The 25,186-nt window shown below is 43.0% G+C and overlaps 2 protein-coding genes across 3 annotated transcripts; both read left to right on the top strand.

The window, feature by feature from the left end:
* The first annotated feature begins 391 nt into the window (after nucleotides 1–391).
* scn4aa (sodium channel, voltage-gated, type IV, alpha, a) lies at nucleotides 392–19,808 on the top strand. The gene is made up of 27 exons (XM_086065050.1): nucleotides 392–650; nucleotides 4,441–4,765; nucleotides 6,151–6,271; nucleotides 6,345–6,432; nucleotides 6,502–6,630; nucleotides 6,701–6,792; nucleotides 6,858–7,136; nucleotides 7,246–7,309; nucleotides 7,392–7,533; nucleotides 7,625–7,822; nucleotides 8,415–8,570; nucleotides 8,655–8,757; nucleotides 9,893–10,131; nucleotides 10,314–10,487; nucleotides 10,574–10,930; nucleotides 11,945–12,370; nucleotides 12,445–12,486; nucleotides 12,570–12,705; nucleotides 13,505–13,659; nucleotides 13,729–13,902; nucleotides 13,967–14,089; nucleotides 14,981–15,262; nucleotides 15,336–15,389; nucleotides 15,469–15,606; nucleotides 15,703–15,807; nucleotides 16,036–16,306; nucleotides 16,370–19,808. The coding sequence occupies exons 2-27, from the start codon at nucleotides 4,490–4,492 to the stop codon at nucleotides 17,617–17,619; spliced, it is 5,574 nt and encodes a 1,857-aa protein (XP_085921176.1). The 5' UTR covers nucleotides 392–650; nucleotides 4,441–4,489; the 3' UTR covers nucleotides 17,620–19,808.
* On the top strand, nucleotides 17,655–24,969 carry cd79b (CD79b molecule, immunoglobulin-associated beta). Of its 2 annotated transcripts, XM_086065049.1 has the most exons (5): nucleotides 17,655–20,790; nucleotides 22,137–22,445; nucleotides 23,837–23,955; nucleotides 24,147–24,200; nucleotides 24,273–24,969. In XM_086065049.1, exons 1-5 carry the CDS (start codon nucleotides 20,739–20,741, stop codon nucleotides 24,366–24,368), a joined length of 630 nt encoding a protein of 209 aa, XP_085921175.1. In that variant the 5' UTR covers nucleotides 17,655–20,738; the 3' UTR covers nucleotides 24,369–24,969. The 2 variants fall into 2 exon arrangements, with proteins under 2 accessions (XP_085921175.1, XP_085921174.1); XM_086065048.1 differs by having other exon boundaries at nucleotides 19,934–20,790; nucleotides 24,147–24,969.
* Nucleotides 24,970–25,186: the final 217 nt, after the last annotated feature.

The following is a 25,186-nucleotide window of genomic DNA, read 5'->3' as shown; positions in this document are numbered from 1 at the left end:
TTTTGTGATTATTTTTGTTAACACAAACACATTTTTAACGTGATTTGTTTTATGTATCTTTTAAATGTTCTTAAAACGTTATTAAAGAACGTTTTTCATTTAAAAGTTAAAGTTACATTTAAGATAATATAATGTATAAAATAAAAAATTTGTAGCGGTCAAATGTGAGTAGTTATTATTATTATTTTTTTATTACCGACATCGTTACGCTTCTTTGGGTTCCTATTTATTATTATTATTATTATTATTATTATTATTATTATTATTATTATTATTATTATTATTATTATTATAAGAAAATATAGAATATTTTTAAAAAATAACGGTTTTTTTTTTTTTTTTTTACATACCTATACATTTCCAAACTTCCGGACTCGGGAAATTGGATGCATAATGGACGCCAAGAGGAAGATGTGAATGATGCTAACCTGCCATGGAGGAGCGACTCCTCCAGTTTCAGATGCTGTGGTTGCGTCAGCGTTAGCGTCACAACAGCTGCCCCACAAAGACACACTACTACTGCCGCCGGCCGGGGCAGTCAGGAACCACAACCACGTCCTCCTCAGTGCGTGGGACGACGACGACAGGATTTATTCTCCTTCTTGTTCACTTGATTGGATTTTGTGGGATCTTTTGCTGTACCGTGCCAGGTATTTTGACCTCTTACCTTTCCCGTGTGTTCTCTTCTCTCTTTCTCACATATATTAACTTACAGTCAAAATTTTCAAGCTACAGGTTGAAATCTTTTAAAGTAGAGGTGAGATGTTTGTGTGGAGGTCCCTGTAGCTCGATTTTGAGGGGGAATGATACAGCCACTTTTTTTTTTTTTTGTGAGTTCAAAAGTTGTTGTTTTTTTTGTCACTACTTCCAAAATGGGAAAGTTCGAGTTGTTTGGGGCCTCAGTTGCAGTTATTGGACTTGAATTAAAGTTATAGTTAGCGCACATTTGTTCTATTAATAAACATAGACCTGTAATTGAGCTCGGGGTCATATTTGGAATGGGGAGACTTGGGGATTCTCTGTAGTGGTTTTGCGCGCGTGTGTGTGTGTGTGTGTGTTGAGCTCCGCATCTTGATGTCCATTGTGGACCTTCTCCTTCTCACTTTATGGTGAACCCTCAATATTCACGGTGATTTGGGACCAAATAGCAAAAATGTGTGAATAATAGACGCCCACCCCTCAAAATGTTTATACAGCGATACCTTAACTTAGACTAATGTAGGGGAGCTCAGGGGTTTTCCAAGTTTTGAACCGTTGTTATGGCGAAATATGTAACTTTGCTAGCATTTGTGAGTAAAGCCTGTGTTTTCATGTGAATTACATGTGGAAATCAATCAATCTTTCACAAATCCCGAAAAAAACTGCCTGGCACCTACCTGATTTACTTCTGGAATCTTCCATCATGCTAATTTGCTGATATCAGCTAGTGGGAAACTGAAGCTGTGCTATATGGCCTCAAGCCTTTTTCACACTGCACTTAGCAAATCGTGACCCTCATGAAGCTTTTAACGGAAGTAGTGTTTATTTATTTTGCTGTCAATTTATCAAATGGCTCCTGCTGTCAGAAATTATGACAGATTTTTCCTAGCACCGTCATTTGGTTTATCTTATTTTATTTTTTTAGCTTTGTCTTGCGAGCCAAAGTTTGAGATACTAGTTAGCTAGATACGGTAGATGGCCAGAACACTGCCCAGCACCTGCCTGATTGACCTCTTCTGGAATCTTTCGTCATGCTCCATATCAGCTGATGGGCAAGCTACTCCTCCGCTATTACGCTTCCTAAAGGCCTTTTTTCACACTGCACTTAGCAATTGCGGACCCTAACGAAGCCTGAAGATGTTTTTGTCCTCCCCCAACCAAAGTGTGTTTGCGTCCTCTGCTCTCACATGTTGGGTGGACTCTTGGACGGCAAGGGTATGGGTTTTGGGTTTCTTTCACTAAGCACGACCATGTGACCGTGCAGCTTGGCCACGTCCGCCGTGCTTTCCCAGGGAACTGAAAAGGTGAAGTGAGGTGAACATAAACTTGCAGTGGTTGTCTTTAATCAAATTTGGTTCTTTATTCAGGGTGAGATTGGTCATACACATTTGATTTGATATCGCCACCCCCCAACCCCCCCCCCCCCCTCACCTTTTGGATAGGATATTATTTTTCCCACATGTAATCTACTCGGATTACTAGGCCATTAGAGCAAAGGCCAAATGGGTCAGAGTCTGTTTGAAAAGCTGCATATCAACAAAATACACAACTGTATGCCATTGTTGGGCGAATACCCGGAGTCGTAGGTGCGTGACGCTATGCCAGGAATTTCGTTTTGGTACATACGTTGGTTAAGGTCACGGGTTTGGTTCACTTTGGGTAAAGTAAGGGGACAAAACAGCACCAGCGTGGTCCCCCATTGACAATCATGTTGGCGTGATGCCATTGTGGACCAAGTGTGACGTACTGTACCGCCAAAAAAGCATGTCGCTAGCTGTGACATCCAGCTTGCCAGAGGCTAAGCGGCACTGAGTTTGTTTACGGAGTACACATGTGGCGAGACCACGAGGCCAATTAGCATCCCATTCAAGTACTCATTAATTAACCTTTGATTTTATTGCAGGAATGCAGACACAGCTGCGAGGTGTTCCGTCAAAGTCTATTAATCACACAAGTATGTCCGCGGGGGCCTCGGGAGCGCACGTGCCGGCTTAGCTCTGGTCTTTACAGCTCGCCGGGGTATGCGATGCCGCGGTCGTGCTAGCAGCTGCCCTCTCAGCAGCAGCAGCAGCAGCACGATGCATGCAGATATTTACAGAGACATCAGACCCACAGGGCCCAAGTGGCCAATTATGATGATAGTCCTGTTGTAGGTGTAAAGCTAGGAATTAGTCAGGCGATGGGGGGGGGGGGGGGGTTTAAAAGGTCCGCGGCTCCCTATAGGGTTCGAAATACTAGGGTTAATTGGCGGCTGACAGGGCGTTAATGCAGACGAAGCAGAGAGACGCGATTTGACCCCGTGAGAACGCAGCAGGAAAAGGGAGCACGGCGAATGTCGCGCTTGAATGCATTTGTGGACCATAACAATTTAATTTCACCTTACTGCGAAAACTGAACAACAAGGCAAATAAAAAGGACAAGGAGAAACGGCAGGAAACTTTGGGTGAGAAAAATACGGCGAGGCGATTGAGGTTAACATTGCTGGTGAACGATCAGGTGTCTTGTAGCCACGTGGCGGGTCGGCGATCCGGGCAGTTTATCGGGAGGGGATGTGAAGGCGGGCCGGGAAGGAATGAGCGCAGTCATTCGGCTCCTGTAACACGATGCTGCGTCTTGACAGCCGCTAGCAGCTGGGTAGCCATCGAATCCTGTTCTCATGTGGGAATTCATCATCTGCTGTGTTATCACTCAATCTCTACATATGTGTGTATGTGTGTGGGCTCGGTACCAACCATTCATGCATGAACTCGGGCTGGGTGATTCATGGATTTTATCGGTTCATTTGGCTTTAATTCTCAGGACGATTTCAATTATTTTATTTTTTTGGGGGGGGGGGGGGGGCAGCTCATGGAGGTAGTTTAGAATAACGCAATCAGTGTTGCCAAATTAGCGACATTTTCATTACAGTTAGCAACTTTTCTGACCCCGTCCAGCGGCAATTTTTCCAAAAAGCAATTAGCGACTTAGGTCCCACCAAAAAACAGACATGAGCACGTACCAAAGATAATTTTCATATGGTGCAATGTTTGCACTACTAGTCTTAAATTGGACTCAAGTTGCTGCCAAAGCACTGTCTATTAGAAAAGTAGTGCTTTGGCGCTATCTTGTGGCATCTTGGTGCCAAGGAAATAGTTGAAGCCTTTAAGCTTCTGTTAAGACAGACCAAAGCCCCAACTAATAGAAAAGTAGTTCTCTAGCACCACCTTGTGACAACTATAGGCAATGATGGATTACTGTATATTTCTCTAATAACATTTTCTGTACATTATGTCCCATGCCACTCCAGTACTCTAAACTTTGTACAATATGCATTAAGCAGCAAAACCCACCCGTTTTTGTCCATCTCAGGGGGCGGCCATTTTGCCACTTGCTGTCGACTGAAAATGACATCACAGTTGCTCAGGTACAGGCTTGTGAAAGTCACATGACCAAACTCAGAAAAACAGGTGAGCCGCGATTGGCCGTTCCCTGAGAGCAGCTCTGATGTTATTTTCAGTCGACAGCAAGTGGCAAAATGGCCGCCGCCTGAGATGAATTGAAATGGATGGATTTTGCTTTTTATTTCATATTCTGCAACGGCAATATTAGAACATTCTTATTGTAAAGATTATTTTTTACTTTACTTCTGACTTGACTTGATGTAGCCACTAGCCAATCATAACGATGCAACACATTGTCATAACCACATTTTGCCCCACCCCAGTTTCACCTGCCATGTTCAACTGATCTCCCACCTTGCAGCTCTTTCTAGGGTGACCCCGGCGCGGCGGCAGCTCTTCGCAATGCCAAGATGGCGCCCCTGCTCCCTCCCCCAGGCGCCGACGCGTTCCGCCACTTCACCAGGGAATCGCTGGCGGAGATCGAGAGGCTTCAAGCGGAAAAGCGAAAAAAGGCAGCCGGAGTAGACGGACATGACGAGGCTGAGGTGGAGGAGGAGGAGGCGGCAGCGGCCCCCAACGCCAACTTGGAAGCGGGCAAGAATCTGCCGTGGATTTACGGAGACCCTCCGGCGGAGATCGTCAACACGCCGTTGGAGGATTTGGACCCCTTCTACAAGGCTCAGAAGGTCAGTTAAGCTGTTGCGGTTTAGAGGAAATATAAAAAAAATCTAATTGAATGGCTATATATAAATAGTTGGGCCTCTGGTTCTGCACTTTTTGGTAACAGTGGGTTTGTGTGGCACAGCATGGCTCATGTCGTGTTGACTTGAAGGTTGTGGGTTCAAACCTAAGCCCCCTGTGATCACGTCACATGTGCCCAAATGTTCTTGAGTAAGTTACCGAACCCCAAGTTGATCCTGACATGTCATCAGTTGATGATTGAGGGCAGTGTTGAAGCGCTTAGTGTGTTGACTGCTGACTGCTACAGGAACACAGAAAAGAAAAACATGCTTCTTAACTCATTCACTGCCATTGACGGCGATAGATGTCAAAAATTAATTTGAACTATTTCTAGTAGTTTAACATTTTTTCCACTTTTGTTAACAAGAGTATGGAAACCTAGAATTTTTTTTATTGTACATTTAGAGCAGATATAAAATGTGTGATTAATCATGAGTTAACTATTGAAGTCGATGCGATTAATTACAATAAAAAAATGTAATGGCCTGACGCGACTTAAAGATTATAAAAAATTCGGGGCGTCAGGTGATTATATTTTTTAATCGTAATTAATCGCATGACTTCACTAGTTAACTCACGATTAATCACAAATTTTATATCTGTTCTAAATGTACAGTTAAAAAAATCTAGGTTTTCATACTCTTGTTAACAAAAGTAGAAACAAATGTTAAACTAATAGAAATTGTTCAAATTAATTTTTGACGTCATTCAATGGCAGTGAATGAGTTAAATTGTCGTAGAATATAGTAAACCAAATTTAAAGGGGAAGTCAACCCCAATGAAAATTCTTGACAATAATATGCTCTATGCAGTCTTACGCATCTAAATACGGCATTCTGGTTAATATTGCATTAGTGGAATATGAGTTAAGCAGCGAAATCCAGCAGTTTTTATCAATATCAGAAGGCGGCCATTTTGCCACTTGCTGTCGAGCAAAATGACATCACAGTCGCTCAGGTGTCAGGTAACAACCAATCACAACTCTGCTTCAGAAAACAGATGAGCTGTGATTGGTCGTTGCCTGAGCCTTGAGCAACTGTGATGTCATCTTCAGTCGACAGCAAGTGGCAAAATGGCCGCCCCCTGAGATGGATAAAAAAGGCTGGATTTTGCTTCATAACTCATATTCCACAAATGTAATATTAATCAGAACATCATGTTTAGACTCGTGAGGTCACACATAACATATTATTGTCAAGAAATGTTTAAGGTTGACTTAAAATAATGTTCTTGAGTGACAATAAAGATTCGCATCGTATACAGAAACATTTTCATGAATGGCACAGAATGTAAAATGTATCTTCACAACTGTCACGTTTATGCTTTCCAGACATTCATCGTGCTTAGCAGAGGCAACACGATTTACAGGTTCAACGCGGAGCCGGCGTGCTACCTCCTGAGCCCCTTCAGCGGTGTGAGAAGAGGAGCCATCAAAATCCTCATACATTCATATCCTTAACGCCATTGCTCATTTGAACCCGCTTCCCAATTCCATACTTGTTTCCTTAACGTGTGTCCTTAAATTATTCAGCATGTTCATCATGATCACCATTCTATCCAATTGCGTGTTCATGACCATGAGTAACCCACCAGCGTGGAGCAAAAACGTCGAGTGAGTCATTTGTGATCGTATTTGTGAACGTTCCATTTTGATGCCAAAGCGTTTCCGTTCCATCCACAGGTACGCTTTTACTGGGATTTACACCTTCGAGGCCACCGTGAAAGTGTTGTCCAGAGGCTTCTGTATCGGCTCGTTTACATTCCTTCGAGACCCGTGGAACTGGCTGGATTTCATGGTCATCAGCATGGCGTAAGCTACACAAGCATGCAATCCAACCCGAAGCTTAGATTCAGATATTTTTTTTTGATATCTCTCACAGGTACGTCACTGAGTTCGTTGACCTTGGTAACGTGTCCGCCCTCAGGACCTTCCGTGTGCTTCGAGCCCTTAAAACCATCACTGTTATTCCTGGTACGCTGCGTTTTCAATTTACTACCAGATTTTTCGTTTAACTAACGCGTTCATCTCCCCGGCAGGTCTTAAAACCATCGTGGGCGCGTTGATCCAGTCGGTGAAAAAAATGGGTAACGTGATGGTTCTGACGGTCTTCGCTCTGGCCGTGTTCGCCCTGGTCGGCCTGCAGCTGTTCATGGGCAACCTGCGGCACAAGTGCGTGCGCTGGCCCATCAACGGCAACGACACCGCCGAGTGGTTCAACGTCTCCGAGCCGATGGCGCTTTATAACCAGACCGGTGTCAACGGGAGCGATTATTCCAACGGCACCTTCAATTTCGCGGAGTACATCGAGAACTCGGGTATGTTGCATAAACAATCAAGAAGATAAAAAAGAAAAAACGAAATGATTCCCCAAAACATGAATTTCGATTGTTTCCTCTCTGTGTGTTTGGTGTTGTTTCCGTGCAGACAACTACTACTTTCTGGAAGGCAGCAAAGGTCCTCTTGTATGTGGAAACAGTTCTGATGCTGGGTACGACGTCAAGTTCTTTTCTTCTCATTTCTCGCACTAAGCTGAGGTCTCCGCTCATTTCACCTCCATGACTTCTCTCTAGAGTCTGCCCCGAAGGCTTCACGTGCATGAAGGCCGGCGGGAACCCAGATTACGGCTACACCAGCTTTGACTCGTTCGGCTGGGCCTTCCTGGCGCTCTTTCGGCTCATGACCCAGGACTACTGGGAAAACCTCTTCCAGATGGTTGGAATTCCGCAAGCGTTTCTTCTCCTTCTTACCGGACGCGGGGAACGCCTCCTTATTTGTCGTAGCTTCTCGTTTGTTCCAAACGCAGATCCTGCGGGCGGCCGGCAAAACGTACATGCTCTTTTTCGTGGTGGTGATCTTCCTGGGCTCCTTCTACCTCATCAATCTCATCCTGGCGGTGGTGGCCATGGCGTACGACGAGCAGAACCAGGCCACGCTGCGCGAGGCCAAGGAGAAAGAGGAGGAGTTTCAGCACATCCTCGAGCAGCTCAAGAGCCAGGAGCAGGTGCGCGCTTAGCTTAATTTATCTTAGTTTACTTTAGCTTTAGCTATTTATGTAATGGTGGAGCTTTAACATTACAGGAACATTAGCATAGCTATTCTTGTGCATTACCTTTTATAGCATTAGCGTGGCTATTCCCATGTGTAAGCTTTTGTAGCATTATGCTATCCATCCCTGTGTTTGTAGCTTTGATAGCATTCTTCTGACTAGTGACTATTTATGTATACTAAAATGTGGCGCATTAGCCTTGATAACTGTTAGCCTTTTTAGCTTTAGCCTTGCTATTCTGAGTAGTAGCCGTTATAGCAATAGCCTTGCTATTCCTATTAGCTTTTGTGATATTAACCTCTATATGTGTAGCATATGTTGCTACTTGTTGAATTTTTTGAGTAATAATGTTAATATACATAAGATTGCCTAATCTTATGTATTGCCTTTCGTAGTATTAGCTTTACTGTTCCTGTTTATTGTATTGACATTTTCATTTCATCCCGACTCAGAATGTTTGTTCTTAGGTCTATTGTTTGTTGTCTTGGTGTTCGGTGGGCTTCTTCTACGCCAAAGTAACATTTATCAAGTTTCTTGTGCCTGCCAGGCTCAGCGTTCTGGAAGCAGAGAATCTCTAAACAGCAACAAGTCGCCAAGTCACCACTCAGCTTCTGAGCTGAACCTGGAGCGGAACGAAGCTGTCAAAGACTGTAACGGCAGGATGGTCCCGAGCCTCATGGTCCGTTCGCCTACCATGGAAGTGGTCAGTGTCCGGCATTTTTTGCCCCAAGTCCAATGTGCTTCCAATTCAAATGTGAGGGTCTATCTCAGACGGTCTGTTTTACAGTCTGCTGCAGACGAAGAGCTCCGGGACAGGTCTCCAGGCATGCTTAATCCAGATGATCTTAACCCGGACGAGCAGAGGCAGAGGTCCACTAGCGCCATGGGAGGTACCTCAACTTCTGCTCGGTTACGTTCCCATCCGCTCGGTGTTAAGCCCTTTGCGGGTGCGAGGAAATAAACGTGGCATCAAGTTTGAAGAGAAGTTGAGATGGTAACACGGGCATAATAATATTGCACTGAGCCAGGCTAATGGATTCGTTAGCACGCTTTAGTAAGGATCTCTGTCAACATTCACCCCTTGCCAGGATACGCTCATTCAATTTTGGAAAATTAAGACACCGCATGCGACTTAAGTCTGGAGGCTTTCCCACTGTTGTTGTCACCTTGGTGAATACAGCCCACGCCAATTATAGAAACTAGATTAGCTTTTGTAGCATTAGCCTTGCTAGTCCTGAGTATTAACTTTCCAAGCATTAACCTAGCCCCTTCTGTGTACAGCATTGGCTTTTGTAGCATTAGCCTTGCAATTCATGTGGAATTGATTTTGTAGCATTAGCTTAACTATATCATATTGTTATCACCTTGGTGAAGACAACACATGACAGTTATAGAAACTAGATTAACCTTTGTAGCACTAGCCTGCCTATTTTTTTTGGATTACTTTTTGTAGCATTATATCCCAACTTCAACTGAGCATTAGCATTTGTAGCATTAGCCTGCGTATTAACCTCATACTTCTTCAAGTTCTTGTATCGAATGTTAGCTTTTATGGTATTAGCCTCACTTTTTGTAGCATTATCCTGGCAATTGCTGTGGATTTTGTAGCATTAACCTTGATTAGTTCTGATTAAGTAATTATTACTAACTAATTAGCATTGGCCTCACTATTCCTGAATATTAACGTTTGTAAATTTACAGTAGAACGTCCTGTCTGCAGTATTAGATGTTTCAGCTTTAGCCTGTCTATTCCTGTTTATTTCTTTCTGTGCAGTTGCAGTTACTTTTGCTGCGTTAGATTAGGAGTTACTCTTTAATAGTAACGTTTATAGCATTGGCCACTTAGTCAATGTTTTAGTATTAGCTTTTGTAGCATTAGAATAGCTATTTCTATGTTCTAACATTGTTGGCATTAGTGCTCTTATCACTGGAATTCCACCTAATTCTCACCTATTGTTTTTGACATCGACACAATAAACTTTTAGATTTACAACAGTTTGTCAAAGATGTCATCTGTGTGTTCAGAGTTGGAGGACGCTCAGAGACCGTGTCCGCCGGGCTGGTACAAGTTTGCCGACATTTTCCTGAAGTGGAACTGTTGCAAGCCGTGGTTAGCCCTCAAAAAGTGGTTGTACGTCATCGTGATGGACCCCTTCTTCGACCTGGCCATCACCATTTGCATCGTGCTGAACACGCTCTTCATGGCTATGGAGCACTACCCCATGACCCAAGAGTTTGATGAGATGCTCTCCGTGGGCAACCTGGTGAGGAGGTGACATTTTAGGACCCACTTGTGCTGCTGGGCCATTCCAAATTTGACAAAGTTTATTAAATCGTGGCGGGCTATAGTCCGCCTTTTCCAGAGTATGCATCGGAGCACGTACAAAAGCCAAACATGCCAAACTTGCTAATGCTAATCCTGCTGCAATTCTGTACTTTTTATTAGGTTTTCACTGGAATCTTCACAACGGAGATGGTCTTAAAGCTCATCGCCATGGACCCCTACTATTACTTCCAAGTAGGCTGGAACATTTTCGACAGCATCATCGTCACGCTCAGCCTTGTCGAGTTGGGCCTCGCAAACGTCCAGGGGCTCTCGGTCCTGCGCTCCTTCCGTCTGGTGAGCGCCACCCGCCCACTCTCCAACTACGTTAGCACCTTACACATCACTCATTGTTTGTCTTCCTGGTTGTTGTGCGGCGATAGCTTCGCGTCTTCAAACTGGCCAAGTCCTGGCCCACGCTCAACATGCTGATCAAGATTATCGGGAACTCGGTGGGCGCCCTGGGCAACCTGACGCTGGTGCTGGCCATCATCGTCTTCATCTTCGCCGTGGTGGGCATGCAGCTGTTCGGCAAGAACTACAAGGACTGCGTATGCAAGATCTCAGAGGATTGTGAGCTGCCGCGCTGGCACATGAACGACTTTTTCCACTCCTTCCTCATCGTCTTTCGCATCCTGTGCGGCGAATGGATCGAGACCATGTGGGACTGCATGGAGGTGTCCGGAGCGGGCATGTGCCTCATCGTCTTCATGATGGTCATGGTCATTGGGAATTTGGTGGTGAGTCAAACTGTAACTTTAGAAACACTTCCTGTTTGTCTTATTTGTGTTTGTTAGTTTTTTCCTTCTGGGATTGTTTTGGAATTTCCATTTTATACCAAACAACATTTTACCAACACTTACACAGAGATGATAGATTTTTCCAATTTTACAGATAATGTCAAATAAGTGCATCCTCTTGTAAAAATGGCCGCTACATATGAGAGCTGGATCAGGTGCGGTCAACAACATAACTTTGCACCAGCCGAGTCACGCAGTTAGATGGCCCATTGTAAGTGTTGCTGCCGCAGTCAGGCCAGCAGAACTTGACGTCGAAATGAGTGATGTTCTCTCCTGGCTTCCCATAAAGAAAAACGTCCGTGCACTCATGCCCAGTATTTCAGTGTGCTCTCTCATGACCACTTCCTGGTAGGTTATTCATAGAAATGAAAAGGAAATGGCTCATCAGCAAGAAGAGCTGAAAAGCACCGACCCCCAAGTGCCAAAATTCTCCAGATGATCTCGCCTCCTCAAATCGCCATCTCATGGGGGCCTGAGCTCGCTACGTATGCATACAAAAAAAAAAAAATCAAAACACTTCACGTGGAAGCCTTCTATTTAAATCCAACGACTTGGGACAGCAAATGCTGGTTTTGACCTTGAGTATGTGTTAAGATCCAGCTCAGGTCGGCGCCCTGCCAGCACGGCAACAAACAGCTGCTGAGCCATGTGTGATGGCGAGTCATCGGAGACGACATGTTCGACTGTAATTGATGAGCGTTTAGGGCCGAGCGCTGATCATATTGCTTAATCCAAGATTTTTTACATGTTAGCATAAAGATAGCAAAACGGGGAAGCAGCTAGCCCTATTAGCTAACAGCCTGCTTGAATGGAAAGACTCGTTCAGCGGGCGTCTAGAATGTAAAATTAGTTTTACAATATTTTTGTAAACACAAACTTGGAGTTACACCAAAATGTTGTTGTATCTACACCATACAATGACAATAAAGTTTGTCTATTCTATTTTCTGTTCAGGTCCTAAACCTCTTCCTGGCGCTGCTGCTCAGCTCGTTCAGTGGCGACAACCTGTCGACGGCGGATGACGATGGCGAGCTGAACAACCTCCAGATCTCCGTCGTGAGAATCACACGAGGCATCGACTGGCTCAAAGCGGCCGTCGCCGTAATGCTTCGCAGAATCCTGGACAAAAAACCCAAGTCCAGTGAGGACGCTAACACCGAAGCGGTGGAGATGAACGACTTGAACGCCGGTGGAGAGGTCAAAAAGGCAGACGGGATGGTAAACTGTTTGGCGCCGAGACGGACTTCTGGCACTGTTTTGGACGGAGAGCGTGCTCTTAGTGTGCCCATCGCTCAAGGAGAGTCAGACTTTGAAAACCTGGATGATGATGATGACTACGACTCCAATGCGTCCACTTGTGGAGATAGCCTTCATGATAGTGTAAGAATGACATCATCCTAACTGTGAGCCAGTCTTGCTAAACTGTCAAAAAGCAACTTTTTTTTTTCCTTCAGGAAAGCCTAGAAGACGAGCTAGGTCGTATAAAAGAAGTCAAAGTGAGTTTTTCTCTTCCAAAAAAAAAAGAGTCATCTTTTGTGTTGTTTAAATTAAGCAGTGTGTCTCTGCTGTGCCCGAGCAGCTGATGGGCGTGGCGACGGAGGATGCCGACGTGTCACTTTGCAGCACGGCGGACTATCAGCCACCCGAGCCTGAATCGGAGGAAGAGGAGGAGGAAGAGCCGGAGCCGGTGGAGCCAGAAGCCTGCTTCACTGACAGTATGAATACGATATACAGTAAAGCAGTGGTAGGCCGCGGGCCAGAACCGGCCCGTCAGGGGGCCCAATCTGGCCCGTGAGGACAGAACACAAACTGCAGTTTTTCACTACAATTGCAAAAGTTGTTGCAAATTTTTGCCCACTGGATGGCGCACTGACGACCACTTAAATGACATTCTAAAATTTGGTTGTCACTCAAAATTTGATGCAAAAATTTTGCGCAAATTTTAGTAAAAAATATTCAAGTTACTTGGCAATAAGATAATAACAAATGGAAATATTTTCAGGATATACGTGTAATTATTTGCACCGAATTTAAAAAAATATATTTTTACATGTTCCTATTAGGCTGCAGACATTCCGATCTGGCCCACTTCATATGAAATTTTGGTGAAAGTGGCCCTTGAATTAAAATGAGTTTGATACAGCTGCTGTAAATGCCCAATCCATTGTGGATTTATTTGTGTAACTTTTCTCATTTTCTGTCATGTAATCACCCACTATATCACGCAAATGTGTGGTTTATGCGGGTCAATCTAGATTACAGTGATTCTCAAAATGTTGTAGTACCAACAGTACTATGTAGGCTCCCTCTAGTGGTATATGATAGAATCACTGGCTAAGTACAGATCATTTGTATTTAGCTTTTTCATACAATACATGTATTTAAATCTTGTAGAACTGTTTTGTTTTTTGTTTACATTTATTTTGGTCTGGAACACATCACCTGCGATAAACACTATATATATAGAAGCAAATGGACAAATTTCTGATGTCTAACCCGAGCTCCTTGCCTCAGACTGTGTGGGGCGTTGGCCTTGCCTCACCATAGACGTCGACACCATCAGAGGTAAGCGTTGGTGGAAGCTGCGCAGGACCTGCTTCGCTATCGTGGAGCACGATTGGTTTGAAACCTTCATCATCTTCATGATCTTGCTGAGCAGCGGCGCTCTGGTAAGTGCTTGAAACGCGTCAAAATGTGACTTGTTGGGACATAGTCATGTTTCATTTATCCTTTGGCAGGCTTTTGAAGACATTTACCTCGAGCGACGGCGAATCATCAAAATTATCCTGGAGTATGCCGATAAAGTTTTCACTTTTGTCTTTGTCGTGGAGATGATCCTGAAATGGACGGCATACGGCTTTAAGACCTACTTCACCAACGCCTGGTGCTGGCTGGACTTTTTCATTGTTGACGTAAGTTCTCTGAGGTTCCGACGAGAGTCTGGCAGGTCACAAGCTATCTCTGCTTTCACTGCAGGTTTCTCTGATTAGTTTGGTGGCCAACTGGTTGGGTTACTCCGAGCTGGGGGCCATCAAATCCCTCCGAACGCTGAGGGCGCTGAGGCCTCTACGCGCCCTGTCCAGATTTGAAGGCATGCGGGTAAGCGGTGCAAAAGCGGCCATGCTTGAGATTGGCACGTTTGGTTGTCAGAAGCTATTGATGTGATGACATTTGATAGCCTGTCAGAATGATGCAGTGCACTTCAACTGTGCACTCTAAAAACAATTGGGTCAAAATTAACCCAAATTGGGTCAAAAATTTACTTACTCGACATTTTAGGTTGTTCAATTAACCCAAAACGTTGGGCCAAATGAATAACCCACAAACCAACCCTAACATGCACAACAACCCAAAAATTGGGTTGATTTGTGGGTTAGTAAATTTGACCCAACATTTGGGGCTAAATATCTCAAAACGTTGAGTCAGTTCATTTTTGACCCAATTCAATTGGGTTATTCAACTAACCCAAAAAGTTGGATCAAATGAATAATCCACAAAACAACCCATACATTGGGTTGTTTTGTCAGGTTATTAATTTAATTTAACCCAACGACATCAAAAAGTTCGATCAGTTAATTTTTCACCCAATTCAATTGGGTTATTCAACTGACCCAAAAAGCTGGGTCAAATGAATAACCCAAAAATTGGTTTGATTTCTGGGTTATTAATTTAATTTGGGACTAAGCATATCAGAAAATGGGGTCAAATGAATGACCCACAAAATAACCCAGTTTTTGGATTGTTAAAAAAGTTTAAAAAGTTGGGTACCTTCTTGGCCCAATTTGGGTTACTTTTGACCCAACAGTTTTTTTGCGTGTGTATCTCCACTGAGCTACTGCACATTTAATGGCTGTTTTGACACGTGTGATGTTTCTCCTAGTTTGCATGCTTTACACCGTGTGGACGTGCAGCCGGGTAAGTGTTAAGAAATCAATCTTCTTGTGTAGCATTGACATCAGATTCTCATGGCCTCGCTTTTAACGCCCCCAGGTGGTTGTGAACGCGCTGGTAGGCGCCATCCCGTCCATCTTCAACGTGCTGTTGGTGTGCCTCATCTTCTGGCTCATCTTCAGCATCATGGGCGTCACCATGTTCGCCGGCAAGTTCTACCGCTGCATCAACACCACCTCGGAGGAGCTCTTCGCCGTCGCCAAAGTCGACAACCGCAGCGAGTGCCTGGCCCTGCAGGAGGCCACGGGGGAGGCCCGCTGGGTCAACATCAAGGTCAACTATGACAATGTGGCGCAAGGTTACTTGTCGCTGCTCCAAGTGGTACGTGGAGCTCGTTCTGGAATGTTCTGTGCTTAAAAAAAATAAAATAAACACGTTCTGATACCTTTTGCAGGCAACTTTTAAAGGCTGGATGGACATCATGTATGCTGCTGTTGACTCTAGAGAGGTAAGTACAGTTAACCTTCGCTCTTCAGCGGCGTTAGGGACAAAAAATGAGCCAAAATGTGCAAATTCTTGTTCTTCAGGTGGAGGAGCAGCCGTCGTATGAGACCAACCTGTACATGTACATCTACTTCGTCATCTTCATCATCTTCGGCTCCTTCTTCACGCTCAACCTCTTCATCGGTGTCATCATTGACAACTTCAACCAGCAAAAGAAAAAGATGAGTGTTGCAATGCATGCCCTTCAATCGCATTTTTGTCATGAAATGTGGCAATAATAATGATATTAATAATAATAATGACATTTGCCGCTGCACTTTGGAGATAAAGACATCTTCATGACGGAGGAGCAGAAGAAGTACTATGAAGCCATGAAGAAACTCGGTTCCAAGAAGCCGCAGAAGCCGATTCCACGTCCCACCGTATGTTCTCTTTTTTTTTATTATTTGTCAGAAATTGGACTTTAAATGTGCTCTAATTCTTGTTCCCTGCAATACGTTTTATGAAGACATTTAAATACTGCTTCCGTGACAGTGTTGGATGTGGATGAGTTAAAGACCTCAGTTCGGCATGTGTGGCACGATGTCAACATCTGCTGTCAACACCCTAAATTAACCCTCTTGGATTTGTGTTTAATCCCGCCCTGGCAGAACTTCCTCCAAGGCCTCGTGTTTGACCTCATCAGTCAGCAGTTCTTTGACATCTTCATCATGGTGCTCATCTGCCTCAACATGGTGACCATGATGGTGGAGACGGACAACCAAAGCGCTGAGAAGGACGACTTCCTCTTTAAAGTCAACCTCGCCTTCATCGCGGTCTTCACCACCGAGTGCGTGCTGAAGCTGTTCGCTCTGCGCCAGTACTTCTTCACCAACGGCTGGAACGTATTCGACTTCATCGTCGTCATCCTCTCCATCGCTGGTGAGCGTCCGCTACCGTTATCGATGTGACGCTCTACCATTCACGAAAGTCCTTCTCTTGCAGGCACGATGCTGTCCGACCTGATCGAGAAGTACTTTGTGTCGCCGACCCTCTTCCGCGTGATCCGCCTGGCCAGGATCGGTCGCATCCTGCGTCTCATCAAAGGAGCCAAAGGCATCCGGACGCTCCTCTTCGCCCTGATGATGTCACTCCCCGCCCTCTTTAACATCGGCCTGCTGCTCTTCCTCATCATGTTCATCTTCTCCATCTTCGGCATGTCCAACTTTGCATACGTCAAGAAGGAGGCGGGCGTGGATGACATCTTCAACTTCGAGACGTTTGGCGGGAGCATCATTTGCCTCTTCCAGATCACCACCTCGGCCGGCTGGGACGGGCTCCTGCTTCCGATGCTCAACCGGGAGCCCCCCGACTGCGATCCCGACTTCGAGAACCCCGGCACGGACGTGAGGGGCAACTGCGGCAGCCCCGGACTGGGCATGATATTCTTCAGCAGCTACATCATCGTTTCCTTCCTGGTGGTGGTCAACATGTACATCGCCATCATCCTGGAGAACTTCAACGTGGCGCAGGAGGAGAGCGGCGACGCGCTGTGCGAGGATGACTTTGAGATGTTCAACGAGACGTGGGAGAAGTTCGACACGGACGGAACCATGTTCATTGAGTACGCCCGCCTCTCGGACTTTTGCGACGCGCTGCAGGAGCCGCTGAGGGTCGCCAAGCCTAACCGCCTTCGTCTGATCCAGATGGACCTCCCGCTGGTCATCGGCGACCGCATCCACTGCTTGGACATCTTAATGGCCGTCACGGAGATGGTGCTGGGAGACACCCTGGAAATGGCGGCCATGCGGGAGAGCATCAAGACCAAGTTCCTCCAGAGCAACCCCACCTCGGATTCCTTTGCGCCAATTACCACCACCGTCCGCCACAAGGAGGAAGCGTGGGCTGCCACCGTCATCCAGCGGGCCTACCGGAGCCACCTGCTGCGGCGCGGCACCCGTCACGCCGCCTTCCTGCGCCGCTCCAAGAGAGGGGCCGCCCAGGACCAAGACCCGCCAGAGAGGGAGGGACTGATTGCGCGCAAAATGGAAGCTTTCTATGGCAGCTGCGCGTACCTCGCCAAGGGGAAAGTATCTGAGACTCTGGCGGCGCCAGGAACCCGACCTGGCGCTCCTGGGTCAAGTGGCATAGCAGTACCTGTGGAAATCACTAATGAGGTGGTACTACATTCTGCCCCTGAGCCAGATCGAGTCATCAGCAGCCTTCAAAAACATGTCAAAGAGTCGCTTGTGTAACCGAAACACTTTTTTATTCATCTACTAACTTTGCCTCGCAGGATCCCAACTCCCAAGTTGCACTTTCAACTGTATTTCAACTAAATCCTCCCTGAAAACTCCAATGACTATTTCGATGAATGCAAGAAGGCTTGCTTGTAGTGTGCGAGTTCTCCAGAGCGGTCTTAAGATGACTTTTGGGAGTCCCGGAATTGATTGCTTGCTACTGGCAGGAGAAGTGAGTGTTGGGTGTAAAATGTCACACTTATGTATAAACACAACAGCATCGAAGAAGTAAGTGTTCTACTTTATACTTTTGTTCATCATGTGAATTTATTCTTTTCACTATTATGTCAATAACCGAAATCTTTGTGTCGATTCTCAGTCATCAAGGTCATAGCACTGCAAAAAAGGACAGTAGAAAATGAAAGAAAAAAATGTAGTAATATAAGAAAATTATTGTTACAAATAAGCAAAATTATCTGCCAGCAGAACAAGAAAATGCTACTTAAATTTACCTGCAAGATTTTGAAAAGTAAGATAATACTGGGCCCGTATCAACAGCAGCAGTCTTGAAAATCTTATTTTTACTCTAAAACCAGGTAATATTGACCTTTTTCAAGCTGTAGAACTATTTTCTTGTTTTTTTTTGGCCAACTTAGCCCAAGTGTCAAGCAGGGAGATAACGGGTCCCATTTTCAATTGCTTTTGGTATGACGCAGCCAGGGGTTGAACCCACAACCTCCCAGTCTGAGGGTAGACCCGCTACCACTAGACCACTGAGCTGGTATTATATTTACCGGAAAGAGGAAAAATGAGCTTAGTAAATATAACGAAACTACGAACTGATGATTTTTACAAGAAAAAAAATGCTTTCAATAAAGTGCTTTATCGCACTTTTGTTTGATTGTTTTCACACTTGTATTTTTTTCCATTTATCTTTTTACTAGATCATGCAAAATCTTAAAATAAGAAAATACAACTCACGAAAACCCCCAGTTCAGAGCCTTTGATGTTGGCTAGTCAGTTGAGTAAAAATAACTTGCCAGAACAAAATAAGCAAATTTTGGTTACATTTAAGAAATTATATCTTACTTAAGATTTCAGTTTTTGTAGTGTAATCGAAGAAACTGGACTCCTCCTAGTTGCTGAACATGTTTCACCTTTAATCCAAAAAGCATTTTCAGTTCTAAATGAGTAGATCTGAACTCTTATTTATGTCTTTGGTAGACCTGCTTTGAAAGATGAGAGAGGAGGGAGGAGTCTGTCAAACCAGAAAGGTTCTCTCCAAACACAGAATGTAGTTTACGGTTTACGAGATTGTCTCACTACACTGAAAAAGGGGCCACTAAGGAGCCATTTTGCCACCAGGGTGGTGAACCACCGCTTGGTATACAAAATATGGTCACTCTCCAGCCTCACCTAGCAACAACAAAAATCCTCAAGTGACAACACACATGGAACAAAACATAAATAGGAGGACTCCACACCTAAAAGTTAGAACTGAAGAGGCCTTTTGGATAATACGTTTTGCGAAAGATTAGCTATTCCACATGTCTGGTATGAATTATATAAAATAGTTGCCAGATAGCAACAACTGACAGGAGAAGTGTGCGTCAGGTGTTAAATGAACTCCCCACTTTGATACTACTGTACTTATATTAAAGCCGCTGTGTGGTTCGTTAGCGGCGGCTAACATTTAGCAAGAGCCGCCCGAATATTGCACTATGTTTATTTTTGGGCCGTCCAGGTCCAGTTGCAGCCGATGAAGATGATGAGCGTCTAAAAGAGAACTTCATCCATCAGCGCTTATGATAGATAGATGTTTTTGTCCACTTCCTGTTGTCGTGCCAGGAGGCCTTGAAAGGGCAGAACTCATGTTTACGTGTCCATATTATTCATAGGTCAACTCTTCAAGTCGCTTTTGGCCTCACGTTGATGCTGTTGTGACTCTTTAAAGGCTGTTTCACTTTCTGTCTTAATTGAAAAGGTCTTACTCTGAATATTAGGTACACGTAAGCAGTTGTATTGTGTTGTGTGTCCTAAGGGAAGAAATGAACTTTGACCACCCTATTTTAATGCTGACTCAAACTTTGTTTACATTTGGGATGCCGTGGAGTTGCATGCCCAACCGTGTGCGTTATACCGTCTGAATTGTGTATTATTTGTTATTGTGAATTCAGAATTAAAAGAAAAAGTGTTTTCCGGTTTGAGATTTGTAAAGGGCGTCATCTAGCGGCCGCCATGTAAAACTGCAACACAAGTCTCCTCGAGGTGCAACTATCACAACGAAAGAAAAAACGTCCCCAAACTGTTTAACGTTAATTTAAAAAGAATAATAATAATAATTCTTCATGGAGAGCACTACAATGTGGGCTGTGATGTGCCAGCAATTTGCTGTTTTATTTGTAAGTCTAGGCTATACAGTGGTAAACAGATTTTTTTTCTAGGAAAAAAAACATCCCAGCCCAAAAAAAGTAATTTCTGGCAAGTAAATGTGGAGGCTATTAGGTTGGCAAGAATCATTTTCTTGCTAGATAGACAATGCCAATCTATAAGACTAAAATGAGCATAAGGAACCTGTGGCATTTAATGGCTCTTGTCCTCTGTTTTTAAATTTTTTTAAATAAATATTGATGTCTGTCCATGTGCTATATGTCGGCAATAATATTTTCTTATGAAGTAAAACATCCAAGCCTGAAAAAAAAAAAAACGTGCTACAGGAATTTCTGGCAAAGTAAGCTGTGTCATATAGCATATATCTCCCATATTCTTTATACATCTGCGTTTTCGGGCTACAGGGTAGTGACACCCTTGCAATAACTTGTGCCTTGCATGTGACAGTAATCTACAAAACTTTTGTACTTTTTCCCACACATTTAAGCATTTAGCTTTAGAGATTTTTTTTTTTTTTACAACAAAGAGTAATATTTTATTGTAATGCCTTATGGGATATAAATATACTCATTTGACTTTTTGTGTGTGTGTTACCAGCTCCGCCTTCTTATTTGCATCCTCACAAGTGAAAGTACGACTACTCTTCTCATGACTGCACACTGTCACCACTTTTCGCACGCACATTTTGTTCAACAATTCGGATTAATCCTTCTTTTTGTGTTTGTGTCTTTGCATGTCAAAACATGTGCTGGTTTCTGCGTGGATTGTGCGCTCTAACGCTGCTCAACATGTCAGGTAAAAATAAGTATTTTGTTTTTGTGTGTTGTTTTGGTGACTCGCTTCACTTCCTGGACATCTGGAGGAAAAAAGGGAAGTTAGTCTTAGTAGTAGCCTTATTTTACTTATTGTTAATTTCATGTATGTATTTTTTATAGTGTGTGTTTATTGATAGATAGATATACTATGTGTGTATAAATATGATCTGTACTGTGAGAAGGAATTGTGGCCATGGCATTGAGATGTGACTTTTCACCAAAACAACAAACTTAATTACACTGACACTAAAGTAACCTATTAAAAATGATCATTTTATTAGGCTAGTTTAGTTCTGAAAAAAAGCTTGCCTGTTTTGTCCTGCGCGTGACAGCAATCTCCCGTATTCTTCGTAAGTCTGCATGCGCTAATGAAGTAGCAAGACGTAAGACGTCATGGAGAAAACATCACTGCCTTAAAATATAATAAGAATCTGCAGGAATTTGTGTGAAGTACTGGATGTCCTACATGTGACAGCAATCTCCTATATTTTTACTATGTTTGGGTTGTGGAATTCTAGGGTAGGAAAACATAAGCCTTTTCATGTTAATAATATATATAATTATTTTTTTTTTTTATGAGGAAAAACTAAGGAGCTGCAGGAACTTCTGGCAAGTGATGGTTGGGCCTTGCATGTGACGCAAATCTCCGATTTTGGAGAAGAAGTTCCCATAGAACTTTGGTAGTTTTTCCACAAAATCAAACATGAACCATCTGATTTTTTTTGTGCTTTATAGATTACAACAATATATTCTATAAATACTCTTTTTTTAAATCGGGTGGTGGCAAATTAGACACAAGTCTTTTCTATTATAGAATTCATCACACATCCTACTTTGAAATATAAAAGAAGCGTACGGGAAACATGACAACAATCTTACAATAATCTATAATTCTCTATAAAAGCAAATGATTTGTTTTTCAAATAGCACAATGTTTTAATGGAAAATTATTTCTTGTTTTATGGCAGATTGTTTTCTCTTGTAGGACCAAGTCCTGTAGTTTATTTTGGGTTTTTGTGGGGGCTGGGATGTTTTTATTTCTAAGAAAATCATTGCCACTCAATCGCCCAAACATATTAAGAACTTGGCAGGTTGCTGTCACATGGATGACACCATACTCGCCAGAAATTCCTGCACCTTCTTTTTAACTGCATTGGCTAGTTCACTTTTGTCGATTTTGATTGACTTTACAAACTATAGATACCTTTTGAAAAAATAAGTGAAGAAATGACCTGTAATTAGACAGAGTGAAAGGATTCAGGGATGATTTGGATTGATCATTTTCAAAAAGCGGACCTTTTAATAACATGACTTTGGTCCGCTCAGCCGCTGTGAGCCGCGAGCTCTCCATCACCCAGAAGCCGCGTTTCTACGGGGTGAGGCCCAGCCGGTTCGTCACCATCTACTGCGCGTCCTCCCAGCAGCACCTGCCGGCCGAGGCGCGCTGGTACAAGGCCGCCCGCTACGACCAAGACGTCGCTCAGTGGCGCCCGCTGGTAGACGCCGTGACTCGCGACAAAGACCTCACGCACAACGCCTTCCTCATCCTGCACGATTTGAGCTTTGAGGACAGCGGCGTCTACTTCTGCCGCATCAACGAGACGTGGGGCGGCGGCACTCAGCTGCAAGTTGCCAGTAGGTTGAAACTCCAAACAGTGGTTTATTTTATTTTTTTTAATAAAAAATGGCTTTCTGCATTTAACTCATTCACTGCCATTGACGGCTATAGACGTCAAAAATTCATTAGAACTATTTCTTTTAGTTTAATATTTTTTTTCACTTTTGTTAACAAGAGTATGAAAACCTAGAATTTTTTTTATTGTACATTTAGAAAAGATATAAAATTTGCGATTAATCGTGAGTTAACTAGTGAAGTCATGCGATTAATACCGATTAAAAATTGTACTCGCCTTAAAAATTGTAATCGGAATTAATTGTATGACTTCAATCATTAACTCGCGATAATTATTATTTTAAATATCTGTTCTAAATGTACAATATTTTTTTCTAGGTTTTCATACTCTTGTTAAGAAAAGTTTGAAAAAAAAGTTCGACTAGTAGAAATAGTTCAAATGAATTTTTTGACGTCAATGGCAGTGAATGAGTTAATATGAACATGACATCAACAGTTCAAGTACAAGTGTTTTACACGTGACAGCAATCTCCCATGTTTTTCATATGTCTGGCTTGAGGTAAAAAGTGGAAAAATTCTAGACTTTCTTTACTACAAATAAAATATATTTCAGCCTGAAAATGCAAAAAGAAGCTGCAGGAACTTGTGGCAAGTTCTGGCTGTGACTTACACTTGACAGCAATCTCCCATATTCTTCATAAGTTTATTTTGTGACATCTTAGCGTGGTGAGATGCTACTCTTTTCTTAAAAAGGAACAAAAAATCCCCTGCCTGGAAATTTATTTTTGCTGCAAGGACTTGTGGCAAGCACTGGTTGTGCCCTAAGTATGACGGCAATCTGCCATCTTGGAGAGGAAAAAAAACCTTTTCATTAAAATTTTGGTGTTTAAATTTTTTTATAATCAAACGTGAACTATTTAGTCTTTAGGGGTTTATCAGGTGAAAACACCTCCTGTTTTCTTCATACGGATTGAGTTGTGGGTTGTCCCACATTGGACAACAATTCCTGGAAAATCTATTTAAAAAAATTAAGTTGTTTGTGATAAAAAGTATAACTGTTTAATGATTGTTTTTTTTGTGAGATTGTTTTTACATGTACAATGCAGTTTGTATAATTTCCCTGTAACTACTTGCCACAAGTTCCTCCAGATACTTTTTCTCCTTTGGGCTGACATGTTTTTCCTGACACAAGAAAGGGTCTTGCTGCCCTATAGACCACAAAGCCCAGATGTATAAATATAGGAGATTGCTGCCACATGTACAACACAGCGAAACACTTGCTAGAAATTCCTGCAGCTCTTTTTAATTTCCCCTTTAAACATCCCAGTTTGTTTTCCAATGGAATGGCTCATGTTAATCAAACAATCAACTTGTAATTTCACCTCCTGACCAGGGCCCGTCAACCGAGCACAGGCAACGCACCGAAGCAACATGAAGGACGGCTTGATTGTCCTTCAGGGCTTGATGCTAGCCGTCATCGTGGCACTGTTACTTCAACGCAATCGCAAAATGGTGAGAGAAGGACAAAAAAACAGCGCAGGTCGCTTGTTAGCTTTAGCTCGTAGCATGATTGTATCATTTTTAGGTGTCGTCGCTACAAATTGCGTTCATGTGTATCACAACGTGTCGGAAATCAAACAGGAAAGTCAGCCATTTTGAATTGCCTCTCATGTTCATTCTTTTTTTTTGGGGGGGGTAACTAGTTGAAAAGTAGAGAGCGCATCTACGACGAGCCTGAAATCGAACACATCTACGAGGTGAGCTTGGCCACAACATTAGGTACACGTGTTACAACGTATTGCAGCGCGCGTGTTCGTGTGCGTGTGCAGGGCCTGACCATCGAGGAGTACGGAGGCAGGGACTTGTACGAGGAACTGGCGGTGTACGCCACGGTTGACGATTACGCCGAGGCCCCGTGGGAGTGACGTCGTGGTGATTGATGTGTGCGTGCTATCATCCGCGCTATCGCTAGTAGGCGTACAATACGTGAGTTGAAGTTTTTTTTTGAACGCTCCTTGTCACGGTTACGTCGACGTCACATTCAGCACATGTTGCTGTTCTTTGCTGAGTTATCGCTTTGTCATGTGTTGGTTAAAAAAAATAACATTTTTGTTTCTGTTTTTGTTAGTGGGTGTGAATCAGTTTGATTGTGTTATGCTGGTATTCATTAAATATGTCATTTTATACAATCCTGTTTTTACATAAATAATAATTGTGGGGGTGAAATCTTTATTTTGAATATATATTTTTTATATAAATAAAATAATTAAACTAATTGTTTTGCTATTGTGCGAAATGATTTTTTTTATAGACATGTTATGCTAATCAATCCTAAATCATTTTTTTTACAGACGTTTTATGTTTATGAAGATAATTAGTAATTTGTTATTAAGTGCAAAATTGTGATATGCACTCACTAGTATAAAAAGAGCTCAATTTAAGTATAATATACAATTTAGAGAACATAGATCTCAGTGTTGACTCTCTTATGCATATATTTGGGTCTTGCATTTATTTTATACACAATGTAAAATAATTTTACTTCATTAAACACAAAAAAATCCAATAATGTGTTTTTTTGTATTTAATTTTGTTGTGTTACATAATTTAATGATATATGAATTATTCATGATTTAAATTATCTTTGAGCTATTGCTGTGCACTCATTAAAAAAAAAACTGATTTTCCTCATTGAGGCTTATTCTCCCCCCCACCCCCAAGTCAAGTCTCAAAACAAAAACAA

Source organism: Leptonotus elevatus, chromosome 20 (genome assembly GCF_054856555.1).
Source record: "Leptonotus elevatus isolate MCC_2025b chromosome 20, RoL_Lele_1.0, whole genome shotgun sequence".
Taxonomy (NCBI): Eukaryota; Metazoa; Chordata; class Actinopteri; order Syngnathiformes; family Syngnathidae; genus Leptonotus; species Leptonotus elevatus.
Note: the sequence above shows the minus strand (reverse complement) of the source record. Positions and strands in the feature narration are given on the sequence as shown.